This window comes from Diplotaxodon limnothrissa, linkage group LG18 (assembly GCF_057381915.1).
Source record: "Diplotaxodon limnothrissa isolate DT_005_m linkage group LG18, D_limnothrissa_male_GT1.1, whole genome shotgun sequence".
In the NCBI taxonomy this organism is placed as follows: domain Eukaryota; kingdom Metazoa; phylum Chordata; class Actinopteri; order Cichliformes; family Cichlidae; genus Diplotaxodon; species Diplotaxodon limnothrissa.
In genome coordinates this window covers 15875441-15899466 of record NC_140613.1, presented here as the reverse complement: position 1 = coordinate 15899466, position 24026 = coordinate 15875441, and the positions used below count along the sequence as shown (strand labels likewise).

General features: G+C 38.8%; 1 protein-coding gene across 2 annotated transcripts; it reads left to right on the top strand.

Moving 5' to 3' along the window:
* The first annotated feature begins 1839 nt into the window (after positions 1 to 1839).
* Positions 1840 to 18886, top strand: asic1c (acid-sensing (proton-gated) ion channel 1c). 2 transcript variants are annotated; one of them, XM_085376936.1, is made up of 11 exons: positions 1840 to 2463; positions 4845 to 4995; positions 5579 to 5706; positions 9849 to 9999; positions 10108 to 10164; positions 10606 to 10759; positions 10983 to 11074; positions 11451 to 11530; positions 12725 to 12796; positions 16724 to 16776; positions 17881 to 18005. In XM_085376936.1, the coding sequence occupies exons 1-11, from the start codon at positions 1855 to 1857 to the stop codon at positions 17957 to 17959; spliced, it is 1626 nt and encodes a 541-aa protein (XP_085233062.1). In that variant the 5' UTR covers positions 1840 to 1854; the 3' UTR covers positions 17960 to 18005. The 2 variants fall into 2 exon arrangements, with proteins under 2 accessions (XP_085233062.1, XP_085233063.1); XM_085376937.1 differs by lacking the exon at positions 16724 to 16776 and having other exon boundaries at positions 1843 to 2463; positions 17881 to 18886.
* The last annotated feature ends 5140 nt before the right edge of the window (positions 18887 to 24026 follow it).

The following is a 24026-nucleotide window of genomic DNA, read 5'->3' as shown; positions in this document are numbered from 1 at the left end:
ACTGTGCTTCGCATTTACCCAAATACTAATCTCTATGCACATGAATCTGCCTGTGAAATGCACATTATCCCAAATAAATGAACATAAATGGTAGTTTATGTTGCTGAGCGCTCCTGTTGCTCTTGTCGCCCTTCTCTTTATTTATCTCTAGGAAGATTAATGATTGTATCCAACAGTTGGACGGTGACCACTGGTTGCATGCAACTTATTACAAGGCACTGTGGGATACTTTAAGTCCACTGCAGAGGGACAGCAGCTGTAATTTCAGGAATTAGCTTAAATTATTAAACGATAGCCGATCGGTTACTTGAATTCTTCATTTGTAATATCTCAGCCTTTTTGCAAAAAGCCAGGTTTATGCCCTCAAATACTGAAATAATTTACATGAATATGTTATTATTGTGTTAACAGAATCAGTTGGTAGATCCTCTCTGGCATTTAGTCAGTGAAACCCAGACTCTACGAAGCCCGAGAGTCATTTACACTCGTTTGTGTTATATTAAAATAAGTTCATTCCAATTATTTTTTATTAGCTCCCACCATCCAAACCTGCAGATGACACCCTCTGGTCTAAGTCTGCACAGTAATAAAACATTTTTTCTTTCTATTTTTAACTTTGCGCAATAATTTTTTACAACCATTTGTCACCTCAGCTTTGATCAGGTTACCCAGCCAATACTCGCATTACAGATTGAAATTATTCCAGCTAAAATAATGGGGGGAAAGTATCACTTTCTGCCAAACACAGTCCTCTGATAGTCTCACTAAATGGAGCAAAGCACCTTTAATATCAGCCAGAGCCACATCTGCATGCAGCAGGATGTCAGCCCTCATTACTCTGCATTTGTGAAATTAAACTTGAAACTGGAGCAAAAGAAGATCACAGATCGTACTGTGACATATTTTTCTAACACATTTTAAAGGATATTTAGCTGTTTTTCTCCAACTTGCTGCCTCCCTTTCAGTCTTCAATTATATAGACATATCGACCCATGAGCGAGCGATGCTTCAATATTAAAGAACTTCAGACTTCATCTTTTTTTTTTTTCTAGAGGAATTTCTTTAGCACAATTATTTGTACTTTGATCAATACCACCACCAACCCCCTCCTCTCTATACCATTGGAGGTGCACTTCATCACCGGAGGAAAACAATTTCATCCAGTGGCTCCACCTCATTCTCCAGTCGACTGTAGAGGGAGTGAGTAGGGGGGCAACAAGCTTTATATTCCTTTCTGCGGGCTTCAAGTCAACACACTAAAAAGCATCTCTTCAATCTGTGGAAAAAGGGAGGAGTTGGGTTCTGGGCAGCTACTGCACAAAAAGAGAAACCACTGAAATCTGCAAGTATTGTCTGGCACTGGAGAGGGGGGATGGAGGAGTGAAAGATCTGAGCAACAGGGGTAAGCCTCTCCGAATTTTCAAAGTGATTACCTCTGGGAGTGAAGCCGTCGCTTACATCTGCAATTATCACGTCCATTTGTCTATTGACGAAGGAGTGTGGATAGTTACGCTGGATGTTTCTGTTAATGGAGTGAATCAGCTGTTTTTCTCATAAAGGAATCATTATGTAAATCAATTTTACATCCCCCAAGGAGCACAGTTCCTTTGTTTATATCTTCATGGCAAAGTGTTTTCAAGCCTGAACAGTGGGACAGCTGCATGTTAGGACTCCAGTTGCTGCTACCTGGATTTTTTTATACACACACGCGCTGTTACACACATATTAAGGTGCATGTCGAGAAAATGTGTAAATTGTAGTCTAGTGGGGGCAGCTGAGAAACTGCACTTGACAACGAAGCACTTTCCTTGACTCGCAATTAAGGTTTAAGACTCCACATCCGAATCTGTTTCCATGGAGCCAAACAAATCAAGTGATGCCCAGAAGCCCCCTCTTCAGAACCCACAGTCCAGCTCGCTGAAAGCAACATGGAACGAGATCACGGTGGATTTCATAATGAGGACCAAGATCCACGGTTTGAAGTTTGTCTTCTCTCCGGACAAGTCGAAACCGCAGCGGGTCATCTGGATCATGGCCTTCTTCCTTTGTCTGAGTCTCCTCTTCACCTGGTCCTGGAATCGAATCCTCTATTTGATGTCCTACCCCGCTGTCACCAAGATCTACATGGTCTGGGCTCACAACATGTCCTTCCCAGCCGTTACCTTCTGCAACAAAAATGTTTTCCGGGTATCCTCTCTGACTAAAGATGACCTGTATCACAGCGGCTACTGGTTGGACCTCCTGTATCATAATCACACAGTCATAAAGAGGAGCCTGTCTATCCTTAAAGACAATCACAAGCAGGGTCTGCTCACTCTCCTGGACTTCAGCAGCTACACCCCACCCCCCAATTATCACACCAACACCACGGAGATGATGGGTCGGCTCGGTCACCAGCTCGAGGACATGCTGCTGGAGTGCAGGTTTCGTGGGGAAACCTGCACCTACAAAAACTTCAGCACTGTATGTACAGAAAGAGAGATGGTGTTTGCCAGGTGTGGATGTGAGCGTTGTTTATATGGGGTATTAATAATTCATGTTAGCATTTGACAAAGCTACAGCAGGCATTCTCTCCAGGTCTTTTAAGTCGTTGATGTTTCAGAGCTGCAAAACAAGCCTCTCCTGCTTTTTGCCTTTAAGACATGACAGCTGTTCCCTCATTAAAACCCATGTCTCCTTAAAATTCACTCAACAGCACAAACACAATGATGTGGCTTCAGTGTCTGCTGTATTTAAAGGTTTCGTATTTGGCTATGTTGACTGGCTATTTCCCGAGTCCCTCTAATGTCGTTTTTGCTTTATAACATGACAACATTTGGGCGAAAATTGAGCGCATTAATAATTCAGACGTCATAAATCAGTTCAAATTAAAATTTCAGCGTCTCTAATTAAACATCTGTTGGGCACGAGGAGGATATGCGTCAAAATATGCAGCTGAGTTTCCCATTTAAACGCACCAGACGTGGATCCATTACAGCCATTCATCTCTGAATAACTGAAGCGAGAAAGTGGGTGACATTTGCAAACCATAGTCCCGCTCTTCCGCGTGGTGATATCTTGAGTAAATACATTCGCACACAAACCGGTAGCTTATAACGTCATTAGAAAATATTAGCAAGGGCGACTGGGGAAGTTTCTGCAGTGGTAAGCCTGCATGCAGAGGGACTGAGAATATTTTAAACCTGGCAAGACACATCCAGATATAAAACCCTCACCTGTCACAGGCGTCACATTTAGCTCCCTGCCTTTGCTGAGGTGGGTCTGAACAGCTAGATCCAAGTCATAAAAATCAAACATGTAACTGTGACAGCTTCAGCTGATGTGAGACATTTACAGTGGGAAGTCTTACAGGCTGCAAGAGGTCAGCTACCCATGGTGGCTTCATAGCAACGGAGAGGCTTTAAAATCTTCAAATTCTCTGTTTTTGGCCAGATTGATGGCTTGCGATATGCAGGATTTACATTTTGCTATCTGTTTGTTGCTCTTGAGCAACTCATATTGGGTCTGCGGCATGGATGATTGATGCTCTCATTTGATCTAAACATAAATATGAATATTTTAAAACAGTCATAAATTGTATGATGTGTATAGGCACTCCCTCATTATATAGCCAGCAGGGAGGGGGGAAACTTATCTGTGTGAGATGGATGTGAGTCTGTCTGGGTCTGGATGTTGAACGCTGAATCTGATCTCTCGAGATCAGCTTTGCCATGCTGGCTGAGTTTTAACCAGCAGCCCTCTTTCTATGACCTTACCACAGTAGAAATGAATCCAAACTTCAGTCCTTCCTGCACATCAAAAATCTCATGCTAGCAGCACACATTTTTGTTACGATGATGAGAAAAGGAAGTCTATTAGGGCAGCTATGATCATTAAAACAGGACTTTAAGGTCTGTAAGCTTTCACTTTTACCTGAGATTGATTTCAATTCATCATTACATAAAATAATATTGTAATTCAAAAGTTTACAAGCACAGATTGCAAACTATACATCACAGAGTGAAACTTAGATAACATAAATTTAAATTAATACTTCTGAATTGGCAATGTTTTTGAGAGTAAGAACATTTGCAACTGCCAAAGTTTCATCGACACTCATTTTAATTTATCTATGTCCCCTTTTGGCTTCCGTACTATCATTCTCTTGTTTAGCCATAACTTATCGCATTTTAATGTGTAGCCGTTGATGTGAACACAAACAGCAGGTTGCTGCACACGTCATGATGATGAACATCTTGAAATGCTTATAGTTTGTTTAAATCTATGGAGAGTCGATGATTTTAATTCTACATTTTCATTCTTCTTGACTGATTTATATTTACTTGCTTGGTAGATGACATAGAAATTTTTCAATTATAGGTAAAAGCCATAAAATTGAAAAAGAAAAAAATCCCCTCTGGGGCACAGAACCTGAAATTAAATTATTTAAACATAGAAGAAAATCTACTATAGTGATTGCACATCAAACATTAAATCCTGCTAAGCTTTCCTGGCAGAGGTTTGGTCTATTAAGAAGTTTATAAAGCAAAATACAAAAATGTCTGCTTGTGTGTCCAGATTCTTCCCCCTCATATGTTTCTCATTAAGTGATGGCAAAATAGTAAATTCAGTCTAAATCACTCAGCTGCTACTGAGGAGCACTCATTACTTCCTCAAATCAGAGCCAGGTGCCTGTTTAAGACCTGCGCTGTCTTCTCTGATAATCACAAAATCTTTGGAATGATTACCTGCCCTGCACAATGTGAGACTGGCATGTAATATAGCTCGTGCTGCTGCACCGTGAAAAGGATCAAACTTTTTATTTGTGCTTATTTTTCTCTGTGTGTGTCCTATTTTTCTTACAGATTTACACACGGTATGGAAAATGCTACACTTTCAACTCGGGATTAGATGGCAACCCTTTGCTGACCACGTTAAAGGGCGGCACGGGGAACGGCTTGGAGATCATGTTGGATATTCAGCAGGATGAATACTTGCCTGTTTGGGGCGAGACAGGTCAGTGAAGCATTTTTACAGTAACATCTGATTTGCGCAGATTTCCATGTGGAAATCTCATCAGCTTGTTGGTTTATCCCTGAAGTCCTGACAACTGCCACAGTATTTTGTCATCTCCATGACAAATGGATGCTCCACAGAGGAATGTTGTACATCTTTCACTTTACCTATAAATCTTTGCCTATATATTTTTTTGCACCACACTGAAGCAGACAAAGAAGTGATGCACTACCATGGTTAACCACTTATCATCTTGATATGTTTCTCCAGGTCTACAACTGACATCAGACCCAATAAAACTGCATTTACTGACTTATTGTTTCTCATTTATGGTGGACCACAACATAATGGGACCATATATTCATAAAATAAATAGCATGTAATTAATTCTGGTTCTAAATCTGTTTGATATTGAACCGGCACACTGACACAAGAGTTTATTTCTTATATTAGCTTCCATTAATATGATGAAAGCGGAGGGGTAGAAACCCTGGATTAATGTGACTGCTGGATCGCTAAACAGCACTGGTTTCCGTCGATGACCGTACATGTTGTTGTATTTTCTGGCGTGCTGTATCCACAGATGAGACCTCCTACGAAGCAGGCATCAAGGTTCAGATCCACAGCCAGGACGAGCCTCCTTTCATTGACCAACTGGGATTTGGTGTGGCACCTGGTTTTCAAACTTTTGTGTCATGTCAGCAGCAACTGGTACCTAACGTTCGGCCTCCTCTCCGACCCCAGCGTCTTTTGCTCTGCTTCATCCTGTGTTCGTCTCAAAAACCCTTGCCAGCCAGTGTCCATCACCTCTGTGTCACAGAGCGCGGAGCAAAATCAGATCCAGATCTTAGTATTACCTTTGTGTTGAGATGCGCGTCTAATGTGTTACATAGACAGCCGATGAGTTGGGTTAGAGTAAATGAAACTTAGTTATAGCCGCCAAGAAGTACTGATAGAGCAGGGCCGAGTAATGATTGCATGCAGGAATATGAGCATACTGCGCTTATCAGAGCCAAAAAAGCTTTAGACTGCACAGCATGCAAAAAATATATAGCAGCTCAGGGTGTTTAGTTTACTTTTTTATATTGAGTCTTCATTAGTTGGAGCTCAGGAGAAAGAAAAAGGACAACAGGTTTTTATTTGCAGCACTGAAAATCATCTCTAGTGACACTAGAGTAAAACAGAAGCCAGCAAAAAAACATTGAGGACTAATCCACACAGCCAACTTCAGCAGTCTTTAATCATCGGACATTATCGCTGATTAACTCTTTTTAAAAACCCACACTTTACAGTTTTTAAAGAGAGACTTAATGTTTTCTTATGACTAACTGTTGGGATCGGCATTTAGCTAAAAGCTGACTATATCTTAAAGGAAATCTACTAAAACTGTCATAATGTTGTTTATGTCAGTTTGGACCATATAAAGGAGCCTGGTGCACTTCTCGTTACATTATTTTTTCTCCCAACACCAGTAATATGGAAAAAGCATGCGTTATTGGATGAGAAAGATGACCCACGGCTGTTTTGTAGACACATTTTAATATGTGCTATGATTTGATGACACGGTAAAAAGAGAAGCAAAATGGCCCGTGGCCGGTTTGTTGACCGAGTCCACGACACTGGCGTCACTGAAGGATGAAAAGCAATAACTATAGTTAAGCCCGAATTGATTGAAAAGCCCGTGTGCAAGGTCATAACGCTGAGCTCACATGGAATTTCCATCCAAATCTAATGAAACAATACGGCACTTATGTGATCTGCCAGGAGAACAAATTCAGACTCTGTTGCTTTTGTCCACACTAGCGTAGCTCACAAAGACAAAGAAAAGTCTTTGATTTTCAAACAGAAACACTGACAGAATAAGGAAATATCCTCTGACAAACAGAGAAGCACTCAGTGTAAATCCCAAGAAAATGGCGGCAGTGCCACAGAGGATTTTAGGTTTTTGCAGTGATTACCTTTGAGATCAAGTGTATTTGTGCCGCAGGCTCCTTAAAAATTTCCACCGTATAATCAGTTCTTGTGAAGTCATGATGTAACGGACGCCTGAGCAGCGCTTTAACTTAGTTTCTTTAGCAGTTAATTAAGCCTAATTGAAATGATTTTGCTCCTAAATTGAATTGGCTCGTTCACCTCACAAGCTTCAGCGTGCTAGCAGAATAACATGGGATGGTTGAGGCACGGTTGGTCTCGTGAAACAGACACATGGACACCACAAGAGATGACAAATGTAACTTTTGGGAACTTGCATAGAAATGTATCTTTCTCTCATTTTTCTCTCCTTCTCTCTGCAAATGTTGTTGGTGCTCAGAGTGTATCATCATTCAGCCATTTCCAAAAAAAAATAAACCTGCTCTGTTACTCACCATCACAGAGTTTCCTCCAGGAGGCAAAAGTGCATGGTTTGCCATTTACAATCATGACATGAGCGCCCACACCACTGACAGCTGAAAGACGTGTTTATGGCTTAAACGATGTGATGACTTAATTAGATTGTCATTATAAACTCTGGCCTGCATTCGTTTCACTCAGTGTCCAACGAGTGACATTGCTCTCGGTGCAATAAGAATAATAGCACTCGTGATTTCGAGGCTTTACATTTGTAAATCTTCTGTCGGAGGAGTTTAATTTTTAATAAGAGACTTTGACTTGTGAGCAAAGAGAGACATCGATACTCCACCACCAACAGTTAGAAGCGATCTGTAGCTCAAGACTGAGTGAAAGTAAGAAGAGAATGGCTGAATGACAACCTACCAGTCCTGCTTGGGACTCTGACAACAGGATGTTTGTCTGGAGGGGTCATTTTCTGTCCCCTTGCCTTACTTTATCTCCTCTTATATTTCGATAATGATGTGGGCTGTGTTCCCTCACCCCTTACCCTTAGATGAGACGTCCTATGAGGCCGGCATAAAGGTACAGCTTCACACTCAGTCAGAGCCTCCTTTCCTCCACGAGCTGGGCTTCGGGGTTGCCCCAGGCTTCCAAACATTCGTTTCCACCCAAGAGCAGAGGGTAGCGTATGACTGACTGGGCTTGCTGCATGCCACAAAATACTGTATTGTACATACTCATTAACTTCCACACTTTCATCTCCTGGTCCCGCCCTCTCCAAGGAATGGACCCATGTGTGCCCCCACCATCCCCCCCACCCCCTCCTCTGTGTGGCTGAAGCAACGATATGTAACAGCATCTGCAGTCTGTCCTTGTTGCCATCTCTGCTCTCTGTCCTCACCAGCAAAGAGCTGGAAAGGTGTTTTATTTCTTTGAGCCATTCATCCAAATCTGTGTCTTTATCAGAGCTGTTGTTTGGCTTTACCCTTTCACATCCACATCTGCTTTTGTAAGCATTTTGTTTTTGCTTATATGTGTTATCGGGGTGATCCACTGGACCTCTGCTTAATCTCATCTGCAGGGACCAGACAATGTGATTCATTAGGTTTTATTACCCATGAGAACTCTGGCATGAGTTTATAGTCTTGATTATATTGGGGGTTTTATCTCCAGTGTATCTCCACTTATGAGAGTCTGTGGGCTAGAAATGGAGTTCAATAAAGGCTTAATCATGTTTGCCAGTTTAAATCCACTTCTTCTGCGAATCACACTCTATCTCTGTCACTTTGTATTGGCTAAATGACAGTTACATTGTCAGAGTTAGCACCTGGTTAGAGCTGGTGGAAATGATTGGGAATTACAGTGAACCTTAATGTGACAATGGAGGTGTAATTTCTCTGAGAAATTTCCCAAGAAGAAGCCTTTGGCAGAGATTGTTGGCTTGCTCCCCACTGCAGTTAGCGGCTGAATGCGCAACTACCCAAGCATCGCCGCCCTTCATAAATAATTGGCTTATTTTTGTCATGAAAATAGGTAGCAGGCAGAAAACAAGACACTTAAAAGGGGGGCTGGAAGTCTTGTTGGTGGTTAGAGGCCACGCTGTGCAGCACACCACAGAGGAAGTCCCTTTAACGTCGAAGCAGATCTCACACAAAATGGGGCACGCTGCTGCAGCTCCAAGACGGATGGCGAGGTCTAATGTTAAGTGTGAATTGGGTCCTTAAAATTCACTTGTTAAATATTCTTCCCTAATGGATTCATTTAGAATTCTCAGAGTTATTCATAAATGTAATGACCTGCTCTCACCTTATAATGAGAGTTCTACCACTAATGAGACCGCAAACTGAGTGTACACTACATCTCCTCCTGATTGCTAAATTCATAGGGATATTCAGGGTAGTTGTGTAATAAACTCTCACGGGCATCAATGAGAAAATATAGGTTGTTAATCAACAGTAAAACCTCTTTAGAAAGCTTTCATTGACTGGATTATTTAGGTTAACCTACCGTTATATACTACTTATTACCATAAGAATTTTTCTTTAAAAAAAAGCTCCGTATGTTGTCTTTTAAATTCAATGAATCCTCCAGTAAACCGTTGATTGTTTTCAGTTCCGTTCTCAAGGTTGGTAAATTTGTCCATTGATTGTGGTGTCCTGTCTGTATCTACATATTTTACAGATTTCTCGTAAGCTTGTCTCTATCCCCATGGTACTCTGCTTTCTACCGGGGCCTAGACCTGCATCAGTAACGTTATGCATGATGTCTGCTTGCTGCTACACATGAGCGATGATGTTGTTCCGACTGGACGTTTTATGCCAGTATTGTCTGAGTGCACATTTTCATTCAAGTGCTTCTGTATTTTCTTTTCTTTTTTTATGTTTAAGACATTTGTGTTGGGTTCTGTCAGCTTGTTGTCTCCCTTTTTGAAATTCTGCTACACCGGGCTTGCATTATGGTATTTGATGTAATCCTGTGTGCTGATACACTGAGGGCAAAACATGTGCTGCTCACTCTTTCAGCTTCAGTACCTCCCACCACCTTGGGGAGATTGCAAGTCTACTCCCATAGACTCTGATTACTTCTCCACATACAGCATCACTGCATGTCGCATCGACTGTGAAACACGGTACCTTCTGGAGAACTGTAACTGCAGGATGGTTCACATGCCGGGTATGAACTGAGAGTTACTTGACCAATAAAAAACCCCATAAATCTCTGTGCCCTCGTGTTGCATTTATAAATAAGTAATCATTTTCACTTTTATGTTGGTTCAAACAGGAAACACAGCCGTTTGCACACCTGAGCAGTACAAAGATTGTGCTGATCCAGCTTTAGGTGAGCGCACACACTTTTTTTTTATTGGATTAAGTGTAAAATATTAGTGTGAGGTATTTGCATTAACAGCGGTGCCACAAGCTTGTTGTATCCTGTAGATACTACTTGTGTGAACCTTAACTTCAAATTACTTTAATTCCAGATTGTGCTGAAACAAAAGCAATAAAGTAAAAATCATTGTTTAAAAATCCCATTAGGAAGATTTGTGATGTGTCTGTGCTTCGCTGATATCAAATAAATCCTGCTGAGTTTTTTCCCCCCTTCCTCTGTTTTATGGCTTCAGTCATTATTTGCTTTCATGGAAAGTGAACGATGGCAGCGAATGTAGCTCTGTTGTGCGTTGTGTGGGATATTTTTAGCAGGGCCTCTGGATACAGGTTTGTTTGATTGTGATCGCAATATGAATGAAATATGAATTGAAATGACTTTGATCATCCACAGACTTTTTGGTAGAGAAAGACAACAATTACTGTGTCTGTCAGACCCCCTGCAACATGACTCGCTATGGCAAGGAGCTGTCCATGGTTAAGATCCCCAGTAAGGCATCTGCTAAATATCTGGCTAAGAAATTCAACAAAACTGAGCAATATATTGGGTAAGTATTATTAGCTAGTTATTTAGATAAAGGCCTCTTTTTCCTTTTCCTGTTGATGGATGGATGTACTGTGGTATAGCATGGTCTGAGTCTCCATCGTTCACCTTCAATGTAACAATAATGAATGATAGTTACGCAGGAGATGTGAGTTATCATTCGTTCTGTTGGGAAAATGGCCCTGGGGGAAATCTGATGGATGTGCTCGTGTGTGTCCTCTCTCCAGAGAAAATATTCTGGTGTTGGACATCTTCTTTGAAGCTCTGAATTATGAGAAGATTGAGCAGAAGAAGGCCTATGAAATTGCTGGACTTCTCGGTAAGATTCTTGCAGTTTCATATTTACTGTGAGAAAAAATAAATAAATAAATCTGACCTCAGAATCAGCACCCTCGGCGGGCATCCCCCCCCCCCCACCCCCCCACCCCCACCCCCCGCCGCATATTTCGCATATTGTGTTCATCCCTGGTGCTTTGAGGTTCCCTCTTTGAACTCGTGAAACAGGCTGAGCATGTTTTCATAATCTGATGCTCTTGCAAGGGCAGCTGCGTTTGTGAAGTTGGGGCTGGTTGGACAGTTTTGACAATTACGCTCAGATTCCTCAAAGAGATACAGAATTCAATGTGACAGCAAGGGGGAATGGTTTCACGCACCATTGTTTAATTACCCGTATCTGTTAATCTCTCCCTCTGTAGGTGACATTGGAGGCCAGATGGGGCTATTTATTGGAGCCAGTGTTCTTACAATACTAGAAATATTCGACTACCTATATGAGGTAAAGTCATGATCTTTGTTAAAGATTTCTAAGCAATAACTAAATGAATTCTTCTGTTTTTAGATCACATTAAATTCATTTTTAGTAACCTTTACATTTTTTAATTCAGTAGTAGAGAACTTATGGCTTTCTTGTGGAGTCTGGAGAGCTTAGCATAAAGCATAAAGTGTCTGCTACTTAACCTTTACATGCTGTTCATATTAGCTGCCTGCACAGTATGGTCTGGGTCAAGAATGGTCTCATAATAAGTGTTTATAACAAACTACAGATCTATTTAAAATCCAACAGTCCACATAGACAATCTCACCTCACAACAATCTTCTTGCTGTGAGGTGACAGTGCAAACCACATCCACTCTTTTACAGATTTAATGTCTGTGTTAGGGCACACTCTGACCCCTGTATGACCGCTGTTCCAATATATTGTCACTCCGGTGCAGTTTTACTATTTACTACTTTGAAATTCCCCCATGACTGTTCAGAGACCTTCAGGATTCCCTCAGAGACCAGAAAGTACCCGTCTCTCTGGGTTCCCCAGTATATGTTGTAGAAACACAGACAATTCTCATGACAGTGACAAGATTCCCATTGAACTCTGTCACCAGTGCCCACAAAGAAATGTCATGTACAATTTCACAGGTTTCTAAAACAACCATTTTCCTATATTTGACCCATGCTGGTGGATCCAACTCAGTAGATTCGATTTAATTCAGTTCAGTTTTATTTATATAGCACCAGGTCACAACGACAATTGCTTCAAGGCAAGCAAATGTAAGGTTACGATACTACAAACATGGATAATGTAATAAATGTAGTTAAACTGCAGAGATTCTGGTCAGATTTGACCCGGAGCACAAATGTAAAACAGTATAAAAGATATTTTCATTTTGGTGTATTTTGGTCTCTTTAGGAAAAGACATAAAATGTTTGTTTATCAGAAACACATCATATGTGATGTGAACAGTATGTATGGGTTAAAATGTTAAATTGGAAATAATTCTACTCAAAATATACCCAAAAGTATTCTTAACCTAAACATCTTAGACTTCAAGCTTTTATGCAATTTTTTTGTGCAAGATACGATGCTTCATCTTTATAGATGCTGTCAGCCTCAGTATTGATCCTCTTCACTCCCCAAGAAAGCAAACTATTGGATGTGTGAATCTGTAAATAATGCTTTTCTGATGTTTTTTAGGTGTTTAAAGATAAGCTTTTGGGTTACTTCATTCGCAAGAAACGGCCACAGCGCTGTCAGAGCGACAACCTGGTAATTTTTTAGTCCCTAAGAATACACTTGATTGAGTGAAGTGAATGTGATGTACAAAATAAGCTCAGGAACAATGGTCACAGCAACATCAAAATATCTGCTCACACTTGAAATGCTTTTAATGAACAGCACCAGAGAGAAAGCAAAGGCATTATGCCATCATTAGTTTCAATTAGCCCTGCAGAAACAAAATATTTTTCTAGAAAACACAATCATTAATCATACGCACATATTTTTACTGCACAGTGGGAATGCATAATTAGAGTAGTATTAGACGCATACAGTACTTTCTTTACATGATGAGAAGCAGCATAAATTATTCCGTGTAATGACAAAAAATCTGGGATGCACATAAGTATTCCAAAAGAACAAATTGACTTTGTGCCCCTTTTCTTTTTAAGCTTTTTCCCCAAGTGTTTTGCCACTTAGTGCGCTTAAATCTCAGTGCATGGAGAAGTAGAAGTAAAGAGTTTGACCTGGTTTTATTGGATTTTATTCATGACTCATAAACTCTGTTTATTGTCAGAGGTTATCTCATTTTATCCCACACACTAACCCAATTTTCAGTATTTCCACACTATATAGTAGCTTCTCAGCGTCACCCTCTTTTGTACTATTACAGAGCTGTTATTGTTATCCGGGTTTTACCACCAAAATTCTAAAGAGATTTCATTAACATGGTAAAAACAAAGCAATGGAAACTGTAGTACTGCGAGGCGTTTCAGTCATGCCCTAAATAACAGCATTTTCATCAAACCCTGTGGTTTAGCACGCTGCATCCAGAGGCATCTCCACTCCTCCTGTTATGCAAGTTAGGAAATGATTAATAACATACACACATCGTTTTAGGATTAGCAATGAGCTGTTGTTCAGGACATAATGTTAAATCAAGGCTTATAACATATAGAAAGATAGATTTTAATCACTACAGTTACACCCATGCAAATAGTGGGTGGTTTTCATATTTATCTAAACAAAATTCTTGAATCAACAAATTATTGCATAACATAGTTTAACTGCATGTACTTTACTACTTCCCAACACTCGCTGTGAAAATATCAGTGCATTTGACAAGTGCTAAATACCTTCTGTCAAGCTATAAATAGATTTTATTGATCATATTGTGCGTAATGCCACTCTGAAAGAGTTTTAAAAAGGTAGAGGTATAAATACAACAAAGTCCAGCTTTCTTTGTGTTTGCTGGCTTGACAGAACTTAAAACGCCAGTGATTATCAGCTTTCTCTGTTAACCTGAGCATTCTGCACCATTCTGTGTGTCCTCAAATAAAAAGGGGTGTTTGACACGGCAAGCGAGTCTTTGTGCACACAAAATGATCCCTATGAGTGCTGCCTACTCCTGTCAGAGATGTTAATAGATGATGATGATGATAATATAGTGGTAAATATCTATAAAGAACATAAAAATATAACAGTAAAATGCAACACTGTCGCAAATAAGACAAAAGACTAATGCTGCAGAAAATCGTTAAACTGGTGATTTAACGCACAAAGCAATAAAATAAACATTTTACCACTGAAATAAACAGCTGCTGTTTGTTTCTAATGCGACCGCAGCACATTAGAGCTCTGAAGCTTTAAACTAGACACGTTTAAACATTAAAGGTTTCTGTCCCATCGCCTAATAAAGGAGACTTCAGTGCTTTAGTTTGTCAATAGATCAAAGTGAAATTAACTTTATTGACTGAACAGGTATTCTTGGTGTGTTGCAGCTGCAGTTCCAGCATTGTAAACGAGATTTAGCAGCAGATTAGGATCACCTGTAAAACGTTATTTCTCTTTCAGCAACATGGAAATTCAAGTGACAAAGGGATGCACAGTTTGCATCGCAGCAACTTTACACTTTCATTTGTGATGTTAGCTAAACAAGTTGCACATATGAAATATATTTTACCAGCAGATGCGGTTCACTTAAAACACGCTCCTCAGCCAGCCTAAATATTTTAAACCAAGAAAACTCAGAATCTGCTGTTATCCATGTTACCACGGTGATTTAGGCAGGTAAAAAAAAAAGCTACTTGACATAGAAAACTCTGACTTTTAGCTCGACATAGCTCCCTAAGCCATGGGTCTCACTTTGTAGTGCACACCTCAGGACTGGTTTAAGTTTTACCTCTTTGATAGCCAGGAAGCTTCTTCAGTAAATTGTTGAAGTCTTTAGGAGAACTGCATGTTAAATTAACTTGTCTGAAAAGTATATACAATCAAAAGTAGTAGTAAATGTAATGTATCAACCTTTCTACTTTAGCTGACCGGATATATTTCTGCTTGCAGTATGGTAGCCAAAAATATTTTTTAAAAATCCACATTTTCTCAAACTCAACGTTCACTGAAAATAGAGCTTGGTATAAGAGTATAAATAGTGTACATTTTTTAGTATCATCATTTTTTCTTTATATTTAGAATTCCATTATCTATAAAGCTACTTGAGCTAGGTTCTTTGATATTTTTAAGGCAAATATCAGATACTTTCAATGTGGAATCTCAGGGCTGTAGCTCAGGTAAACTTGAGTGATGGGTGCTTGAAGTCCCTAAAATATCTGGATGCCTGATCTGTGACAGCAGTTTCGGAGACTGGTAGAAACTACAGTTTTCCAGATGTGAGGCTGATTTTGGTTCATGTCTTGGAAATATTACAATGAATTTTGGTGAAATTGCGTTTTTTCCATGTTTAAGCTTTAATATGTGTGGAACCCTTTATCTGATTTGGACTGTGCTGCATAATCTTATGTGCTCTGTCTGTATATGAGAGAAGCCATAACTAAAATATCTGTCCCCTACCTGCAAAACAATGTTTTTACAGGCCTCAAAATATGCAGTCAGAGATTGGGCATCCAAATATTATAAAGGATCTATCTTTCTGTTAACTTGAGCTACAGAGAGTCGACCTTCACAGAGGTAGTTGCACTAAAAGAATTTGAAGGAGCTAGCTCAACAGGTTTCCTAGATAATGGAATTTTTAAAACAGCCCCTTAAAAACGATTATATAAAACATCTAAAAACACTACCTAGTTACGGTAGGGACCTGTTGTTTATGTATTTTAGCTAATGAAATCAGATACCTACCTGCAACATCTCTTCTTTTCTGGTGCTGTCATAATGAAAAGCATTTAAGCAGATTTTTGTTAAGTGCAGAAATTGCCTTTTGTCCCTGAGTTTATTCAATCTGCCAATTTGCATTCCTTGGCTTCATGCTGGAAATGAAAGCTGTGCTCTCTGTCATACATTATTAGAGGTAAAAAGACAGCATGCAAAATAAGTTGTGGCCAATTCTGTCTTCAAATCTGTTTGAAAGTTGTGGTTTTGTTTCTGCATGAGGGCTGTGCTCTTGCATGCTTGGGTCAGTATTGAGTTTGTTAGCTGTTGTAGAGGAAACGATCAAAAATATGTTTAATGTCTTTTACAAAAGTGGAGGTTTATAGATTTTAAACAAAAATATCAATCAGGAGATTCGTTTAGTCGTTTTTTTATTAAGAAAAATACTAAAACAGCAGGAAAGAAAACTTTCATTTAGTGGGCTGCACTCAAGCTTTTATAGTGTTTTCTCTTCTGCACTCTGCTCCATTCATGTCATGTGTTCACCTCGTTACAATAAACCATCCTCTGTACTTCTTTTTTCTCACATTTAATTATATTTTTTCAACTAGTTCACTGTCACATCTCCACTCAGACAATCTGTTAATGAAGTGCTTTAATTGTTCAAGAGACATCCTTCTGGGTGACACTGACTTTAGCCTTCCCTGCTCATTAAGAAACCCCCTCATATTTCATTTTGAACGATCATCTTCCTTCAGTGCTTTAATGATATCACCGTGTTCCCTTGGGAGTTTAACTGATAGCATTTACATTGTATTTTATTTTCATTTCAGTCACCCTCACCCATCTTTCTTTTCATCATGTCTATTCCAGGAGTTTCCAGAGAACCCAACCAGCCCTGGTGTCACGCCTAATCATGCCCCCAGGTAGCACATCCCATTGATAATAGATGCTCCCTCCCATGCTGTCCCTCTCTTTCATACATACTTGAGATCATCACATTCATCATTTTCTCCATGGTTACAAATGATTTGGTTGGCAGTCAACAAAAGAGAGGGGTGATTATCCAGCCGTAGCGAGCACTTTTAATATCTGCCGCCGTGTAAGAACAGGTTAGTTGTTGTCTGCTTTGACAGAAGGGTGCTGGGCCGAAGGAAGGCTGAAGTTGGTTGGATTCTCCAAGTGCATAAAGATCTTATTCTCTGCAAAACTTGTTCCTTCCACCGAATAATGATGCTTTTTTTCTCCTCGTAGGATAAAGTGTACTCCTGTGAAAGCATATCACATATTTATTGAATTGCACAAAACTCTGAACAACATGAGATCTATTTGTTTCCCTGCAGCACTAAGGTCTATTTAGAGGCAATGCATTGGAAGGTCCGAGCCAGATAACATCACTAGATGCATTACTTTGTGATGTTATCGCAGGCCTGCATGCAGTGAGTTTGCACAAAGATAGGTTCTTTGTCGATGGGACTACCGGTGTTTGTTATCCACATATCTGCAGTTATCTGCTGAATAAGGGCCTTTGTACATGACAAAAAATGCAGACATATGTGGATGTTACTACTTGCATAACTATCAGAATTACACATGCTAGTGTAAAACCAGGACTAAAAATCTGCTGTTTTCTTTCTCTTCTCCCTCCTTTCATTCATCTTACCCCATCATCTTACCCCCTCAATTTATCTTCTCATTACATATGAAACATATGCAATGTGGCTGATGTCGAAACCCCTGAATCTGTTGTACTCTTTGCCTCATCATTGTGCACATATGTTTCTGTCATTCATTATCCTTTCATTCACAATCATTCCCCCATTTTTTCCTGTTTTTGATCAATTTCTCCTTGTTACATTGTTTGTTTTTTCTCCCCTCTGCATCCCTCTACGATTGTATTGGCTGCTCTCTTTTTACCTGCGGCTCATTTATTTCCTCCATCATCGGCATCATCATCGCTCCCTGCATCGCTCCTCCCTTAACCCGGTTGAACTCGTCTCCCCTCCTCCCCTCCTCTCTGTTTCTTGCAGAGCACCTGTGACACCCTCCGGAGTCACTCGGACAGTCTCGGATTCACCCCGAACATGTTACCTCGTCACCCGACTATAGGCAACTTTGAGGAGTTTGCTTGTTGACAACATAAAGCAGGGGTTGGGGATGGGGTGGAACATCTGGGTACTTGACAGCAAACTGTGAAATCATTTTAACAGAGAAAGGCTCTTGAGTGTATGCTCACAAAATGCGTAGTACAGTTTATCAATGCCTGAATAGAAATAGAATACTATCATCAGAAACAAAAGAGACCACTTCCAAAACACAACTCAGGTTTAACTGCCATGTCAAGGCATCCATGTTAATTTACTCATGTTTCATTCAGTAGATTTGTTTATGTTATCGAGTATACAATACGTGAGGATAAACGTGTTCAAAAAGAGGAATCTGAACTGTGTTGCGATGAGTCATGTGGTACTGCTGTGCTAGTATTGATGTACATCAATCAGTCTAGTTAAAAAAAAGCAACAACAAACGCATGTGGATTTGTATGTGTAGCAGCGTTTATCAGTGTTATGCCTCCAGCATCTAACCAATGCTGTATTGAGTGACCTTATAGCAGTCACGTTTTAACGGAAGAGCCTTTTAGACATCTGCTCCACTTTTAATGAGCTGATTGTTGACATGAATTAAAACACTAGACTAGTGTTGAATGTTGCCTTTTGCTACTATGGGGCTTTAAATTGTCTTTAATTAGACATGTGTGCTTACCCACCTTTGAAACACGAGAGGAACTTGATGATTTGTATATATGCTGTTTTAAGACTCCTGAATTACATGGTTTTGTTGACTTTAGGCTTTTTTTAAGACAGTGAGGGTAAAAAAAAAAGAAGTCAGAAGGCAAAAAAAGGCAGTTGATTGTACTGTTATATTTCATTTTCAGTCATATTTCCATTTCTTTATATAGTTGCTGCAGAAATTGTCCCCATAAAAGCTGGCCCTGTTTTCAGTTGAATTCACTCCAACAGAAACAATCTGAATTTCTTTTGCCTTTCCTAATAGTTCAGTTGTTTTCATCACAATGTCTTAAAGATTCATCAGCACAATCCCCTGTGATAGTAATCTATTCTCTATTGAAAATGCTGTGAGTTTAAAAGGCTTGCTGGTGACATTCCTAAACTTGACAGAAATTTGTAAATACCCACAATCAAATGCCATGAAGAAATTCTACATTGCTCATGTGAAACATGTCATATATACATATAAATATAGATATATAAATTTAAAATACAAAAAAAAATCTTTCTTCATCCGTTCTTACACCACAAGGAATTTGGACTTTCTATCTAGGTGGACCGTCAAGTGTCTTTGAGTACAACATGGATGGCAGACTTTATTAGGTACAAGAGACTTTGCCTCAATACATCTACAACTCACTGCACCTCAGCCCCATTCAGTTGATTTATATTAGAAATGCATTGTAAAATTTTACCATTGTAACCTATTATTATTACGATTATTATTATTATGATTACAGAATATGTAATAAGTCACAAATAACAGTTTGTGATGTATAAATGATCAAGTATAATAAACTCTATATTTACTCATCTTACTCCTCATGTACACAACTTTTCTTCGAACCTTCGTGTCAGTCTACTTCCTTTCTCGTTTAAATAACACAGAGCGTGTTATTTAAATATTTCGGTTATGATTTGTAGGTACTATAAATACTGGGAACCTTTTTTTCGTGAAACTTTCATGTATAACGCCAGTCAAGTGAGTGGTGTTCATAACTCTGTAGCTTTATTACTCTGTTGTCTGTGTATTAGATGACTGTTGATGTGAAGCACAAACCCTTGGAAATCAGCCATCACTGGAAAGCCAATGACTGGGCGTCTATCGTTGTAACTACCTTTTGTGGCTCTAGATTTAACTACACACACTGTTATGTGGTGTGCTCACAGCTCCGGCGTTATCAGGAACAAGACTGGTAATTTAAGCAGAGCCAGAGAGCACCTTGTGGAAGGACTTAATCCAAATGGAACTTTTGCCTTTCAGGAAGCAGACACTAAGAAAAAAAGGGTTAGTCAGTGGCATTGTGTTACGAGCAATAAATGCACTGAATCAGACAGCACTGTTAGCAAACTGACCAGAAAAAGATTGATTGAGGATCCAAATTATCAGTTTGTGATGTATGAAACAGTTACGATGGATGTAAACCGAGCAGCTGCCGCCTGCAACAATGATGTATGATATGACAAATAAACCATCATGAACTCAATAAGAGACGCAGATGCCAATTCATGTTACACAATGATCCTCCTCTGATGCTGTATTGCCATGATGATTTTGAGTGTGTGTGTGATGCTGCTGGGCTACAAGTGACCCAACATTACCGCAAACTGTGGAGATATGAAGGCTTTACCTCTCTCTCGCCCCACCCCCTGCCTTACTACCAGTCAAAGAAGCAGTAGAGTGTATCTGAGCTGGCAGAAAATATTCCTTAACTATTTATTCTCATTAACTAATCTTTCATGGATATTTACAGCATAGTTACGGCCAAGTAGAAAAAAAAGTTCACTATATATTTCTGCCACCAAATACCTGAATTTGATTGATTTTATCCTAATAATTTACAGCACATCACCCATTTTCTTCCTTGCATGTGTATTCCTATTATCTCTGATCTATTAATGTAATATTAGCTATGCTATTCACTTTGTACTGTTCAAAGTGTATTTTCTTTGGAGTCAGATGAATCAAAACAGTGTTCTCCACATCCTGCACTACAATGTCCTGGATATTATGATTACATTATGATGTAAGAATCCTCCTCTAACCAGGCTTGGGACTGTGCAATACACAGAAGAATAGTTTTTGTGGCTTGATTAAACTGTGTGGCTTGAAATCAAACTAAAATGTGCCTTTAAGACAGGTTCTTACAGGTAACAAAGATTTTCCTGTGCCAACACACACATAGAGACACACACACACATACACACACACCTGGAGAACAAGAAGTTGTTTCATCTGGCTCTATATGCTATATGTGCATTTTATTGTAGATATGTGATTTTAACTCTAAGCTGTACATTAAATAGTTAACACACTTAACTATGTGTAACGTAGTCAGTTTTAAATAAAACTGTATTGGATGTTTGTTTGCTTTTTAAACAATACTTACAGAGGATGTTATGTGCCAGCAAAAAAAGGTAACATCCAGCTTAAATAAACCTGATAAAGTCTACAGTGAAGCTAAAGCACAACAGAATATTCTAAACGGGTAACAAAGGAGAATAAATACTGCAAAGGAGGGTTTTTTGTTTTTTTTTTACCACTAGTGGTAATATGATAGTAGTTGTTTTGCCTCTGTACTCTATCACAGTGCATTTTAAATCACACAATAGAAGTTTCCAGTTTTAATTCAAGGGATTTTAGAGAAAGTTTCCCCATTAACTGTTATAATATGTGATTGAAGTGCAGACTTTCTCTGCAACACAAGTTTTACATTAGCTGTTGAGAAATTACAGCCATTTTTAGACCCTAGTTTTTTCATAGGATATCAGTAATTGCACACACTATCATCATTTTAATGATTGTTTTTAGCACTTAGATGAAACTCATCTGGATTCGGTGACTGCCTGAAGTCTAGTCTGTGCCATTTATTTATGTTTTATTCAGTTTGTGCATCTCTCTGCATTCTTTGTATTTCATAACTGAAAAGGATGCTCCCTTAGGTTGAGATCAGATCTCACGTTCAAGTTAACCTTGGATTTAAGTGATTAAAGGTTGTTTTCTGGAACTGTGCAGGCTCTAGTGGTTTTCTGGCAAAGCCTAATCTAGCCTTCTTGTTCTTGAGTGTAACCAATGGTTTGTACCCTTGTTGGCCAATCCAATCATTCGTTTTAAGAACATAGCTAACTGTTGATTTGGTCTCTCTGAAAGGTTTGTTTTTCAGCCTAATGATGATGTCCCTCACTTGAGCTTCAGATTTACAATTACAGTAACCTACGATACAAAACTTTAAATTAACTACTGATATCATGTTTGTTTCCTTTGTCTTTAAATAACAGGTGAACAGGCCTCACCTGGCAAAGAAACAGCTCGTCAGTCAACTGTCCAATTAATTTTCACCCTCTAAAAATGGGGACTGTGTATAAAAATAGCTGTAATTCGTAAACAGTTCACGCAAAACTTTAAAAAACAACTTGAATTAAAGCTGAGAGCCTTTATTGATTGATTTAGACGCCGCTGTGACGGTGTGAAGAGGCAAAACTACAAAAATTATGTTTGTCCAAGAAATTATGGACCTTACTGTATAATTATTATACCCACACTCCTGTCCATTGTGTGTGAAATCAAATCACAATTATTTGGAGAGTAAAAATAATTATTCGTGTGTCTGGAGGGTGGAATTGCACTCTTTTTAAACCTCAGTGATGTACAAGGTGAGACATAAAGAAACCCGTTTCAACACATGGAATCTACAAGAAAATGTAGAAAACAAACTGCAAAATGTATTTCAACCTTTACGAACATCAGCATTATAACCAAATTTACCTTAAGTGGCACTGATTATGCAAAATATTATTTTATTGTATAATGCAGTATTGCATTATTAATGTGTGGTTTTGATATAGGCTGGAGTTCTTTCATATTTGCCTCCAAAATTTATTGGACTATATATTAGAAGCGTAGCAGCAGAAGAACATGAGAAGTATACAGCACTGAATAACATGTATTTAGTTCTACTGTCCAGTGATTTTCATTATAGATGATTGTAACGTCTTCTCATCTAAGGTGTGCACTGCTATAGGATCACTCTGTCAATAACTGTGCACAAAATGACATGCTCCTCCCCCCCAAATTACTGAATAATCAAGCAGGAAATTCATTTTAAATCAAAGCAAACTTGTATTTATGTTGACTTTACTGAATACTGAGTCTTATCAGCTGAAATATACATAAAACATTTGCCCCACAGTCTACCAGCAAAAGCAGAGACTAGACAAAGTGCAAAATCCACTCATCGTTCAAATTCAATTTTAAGCCGTTTAAATGGTAAATGTTCTGCAAATGTTCTGTCAATACAAGTGGATGAGTGAAAACATGTTTTGTTTTTTTCATTATAACTTAATCCACACGCCCACACAACCTTCAAACATTTGAAAATCCTAAAAATAGCCTGCAAAACACAATAGACTGGAGCATACTCAGTTCATTCAAAGAGTTTTTGTACTAAATGAAAGTGTGCTACATTTAAAAATAATAATAATTAAAAAGTGGATATTCCATCATTAATAAATACATGCATCAATTTTTTTGTTTTACATCAGCGAAAAGAAAATGAACCCCTTTCCTATTAAGACAGCTACTTCAAACACAGCTCATTATGGATGATTTCTATGGGATGACTAGAAGCTCTGTAACAATCATAAGCAAAATAATACTGCGAGCTGTTAACCATGTTATTAAGTAACTGAAATGGAAACAGTTAATGGTGCAAAAACAGTTATTACGCAAAAATACAGATTATCAGCAGATTATCTGGGTTTGTTTTTCCATTTTTAACAACTGTTAGAAAAGCATTTGAGAAAAGTGTTAGTGTCATGGTGATAGAAATGTAAAAAACAAATAAAAATGTTCAACAATGGTCCACTAGTCATTAACACACATATATATTAGCCCATTTACTGTTAATTGGTATAATCCTGGCTGTCAGTGTTCAACGTATTTTAAGGTAACGACAACTAAACAATCGGAAATAAAACTATCACAAAGTGCACAAAAGATAAATACAAAATGAGAGAATAAAAGCCTGAGAAACAGAAATGATCAGTTAGCCTCTCGTGCTATCCAAAAATCTTGTAATAGGTAATTGGAAAATGAGTTTTAGCGTTGGTATGTAAAATATCAGAAAACGCAAAAGTGCGTACAGCCCAAGTAATCAAAACGGTCTCTACTTGTCTCACTGTTTTCTACATTGTTGCCAGTCAGTTTTTAATTTGGTACTAGCTGTAGGAAAAAAGTCTCATTGATTCAACAGATACACTTACAGTTAAGTCTGATTAACAGCTAGCATTACCTAATGAGTAAAAAGAGTGATTAAGGTAATTAAATTTAGCTTTTAACTGGGGGGAATTCCCATTTCCCTTTGATTATTACCAAATGACATATTAAT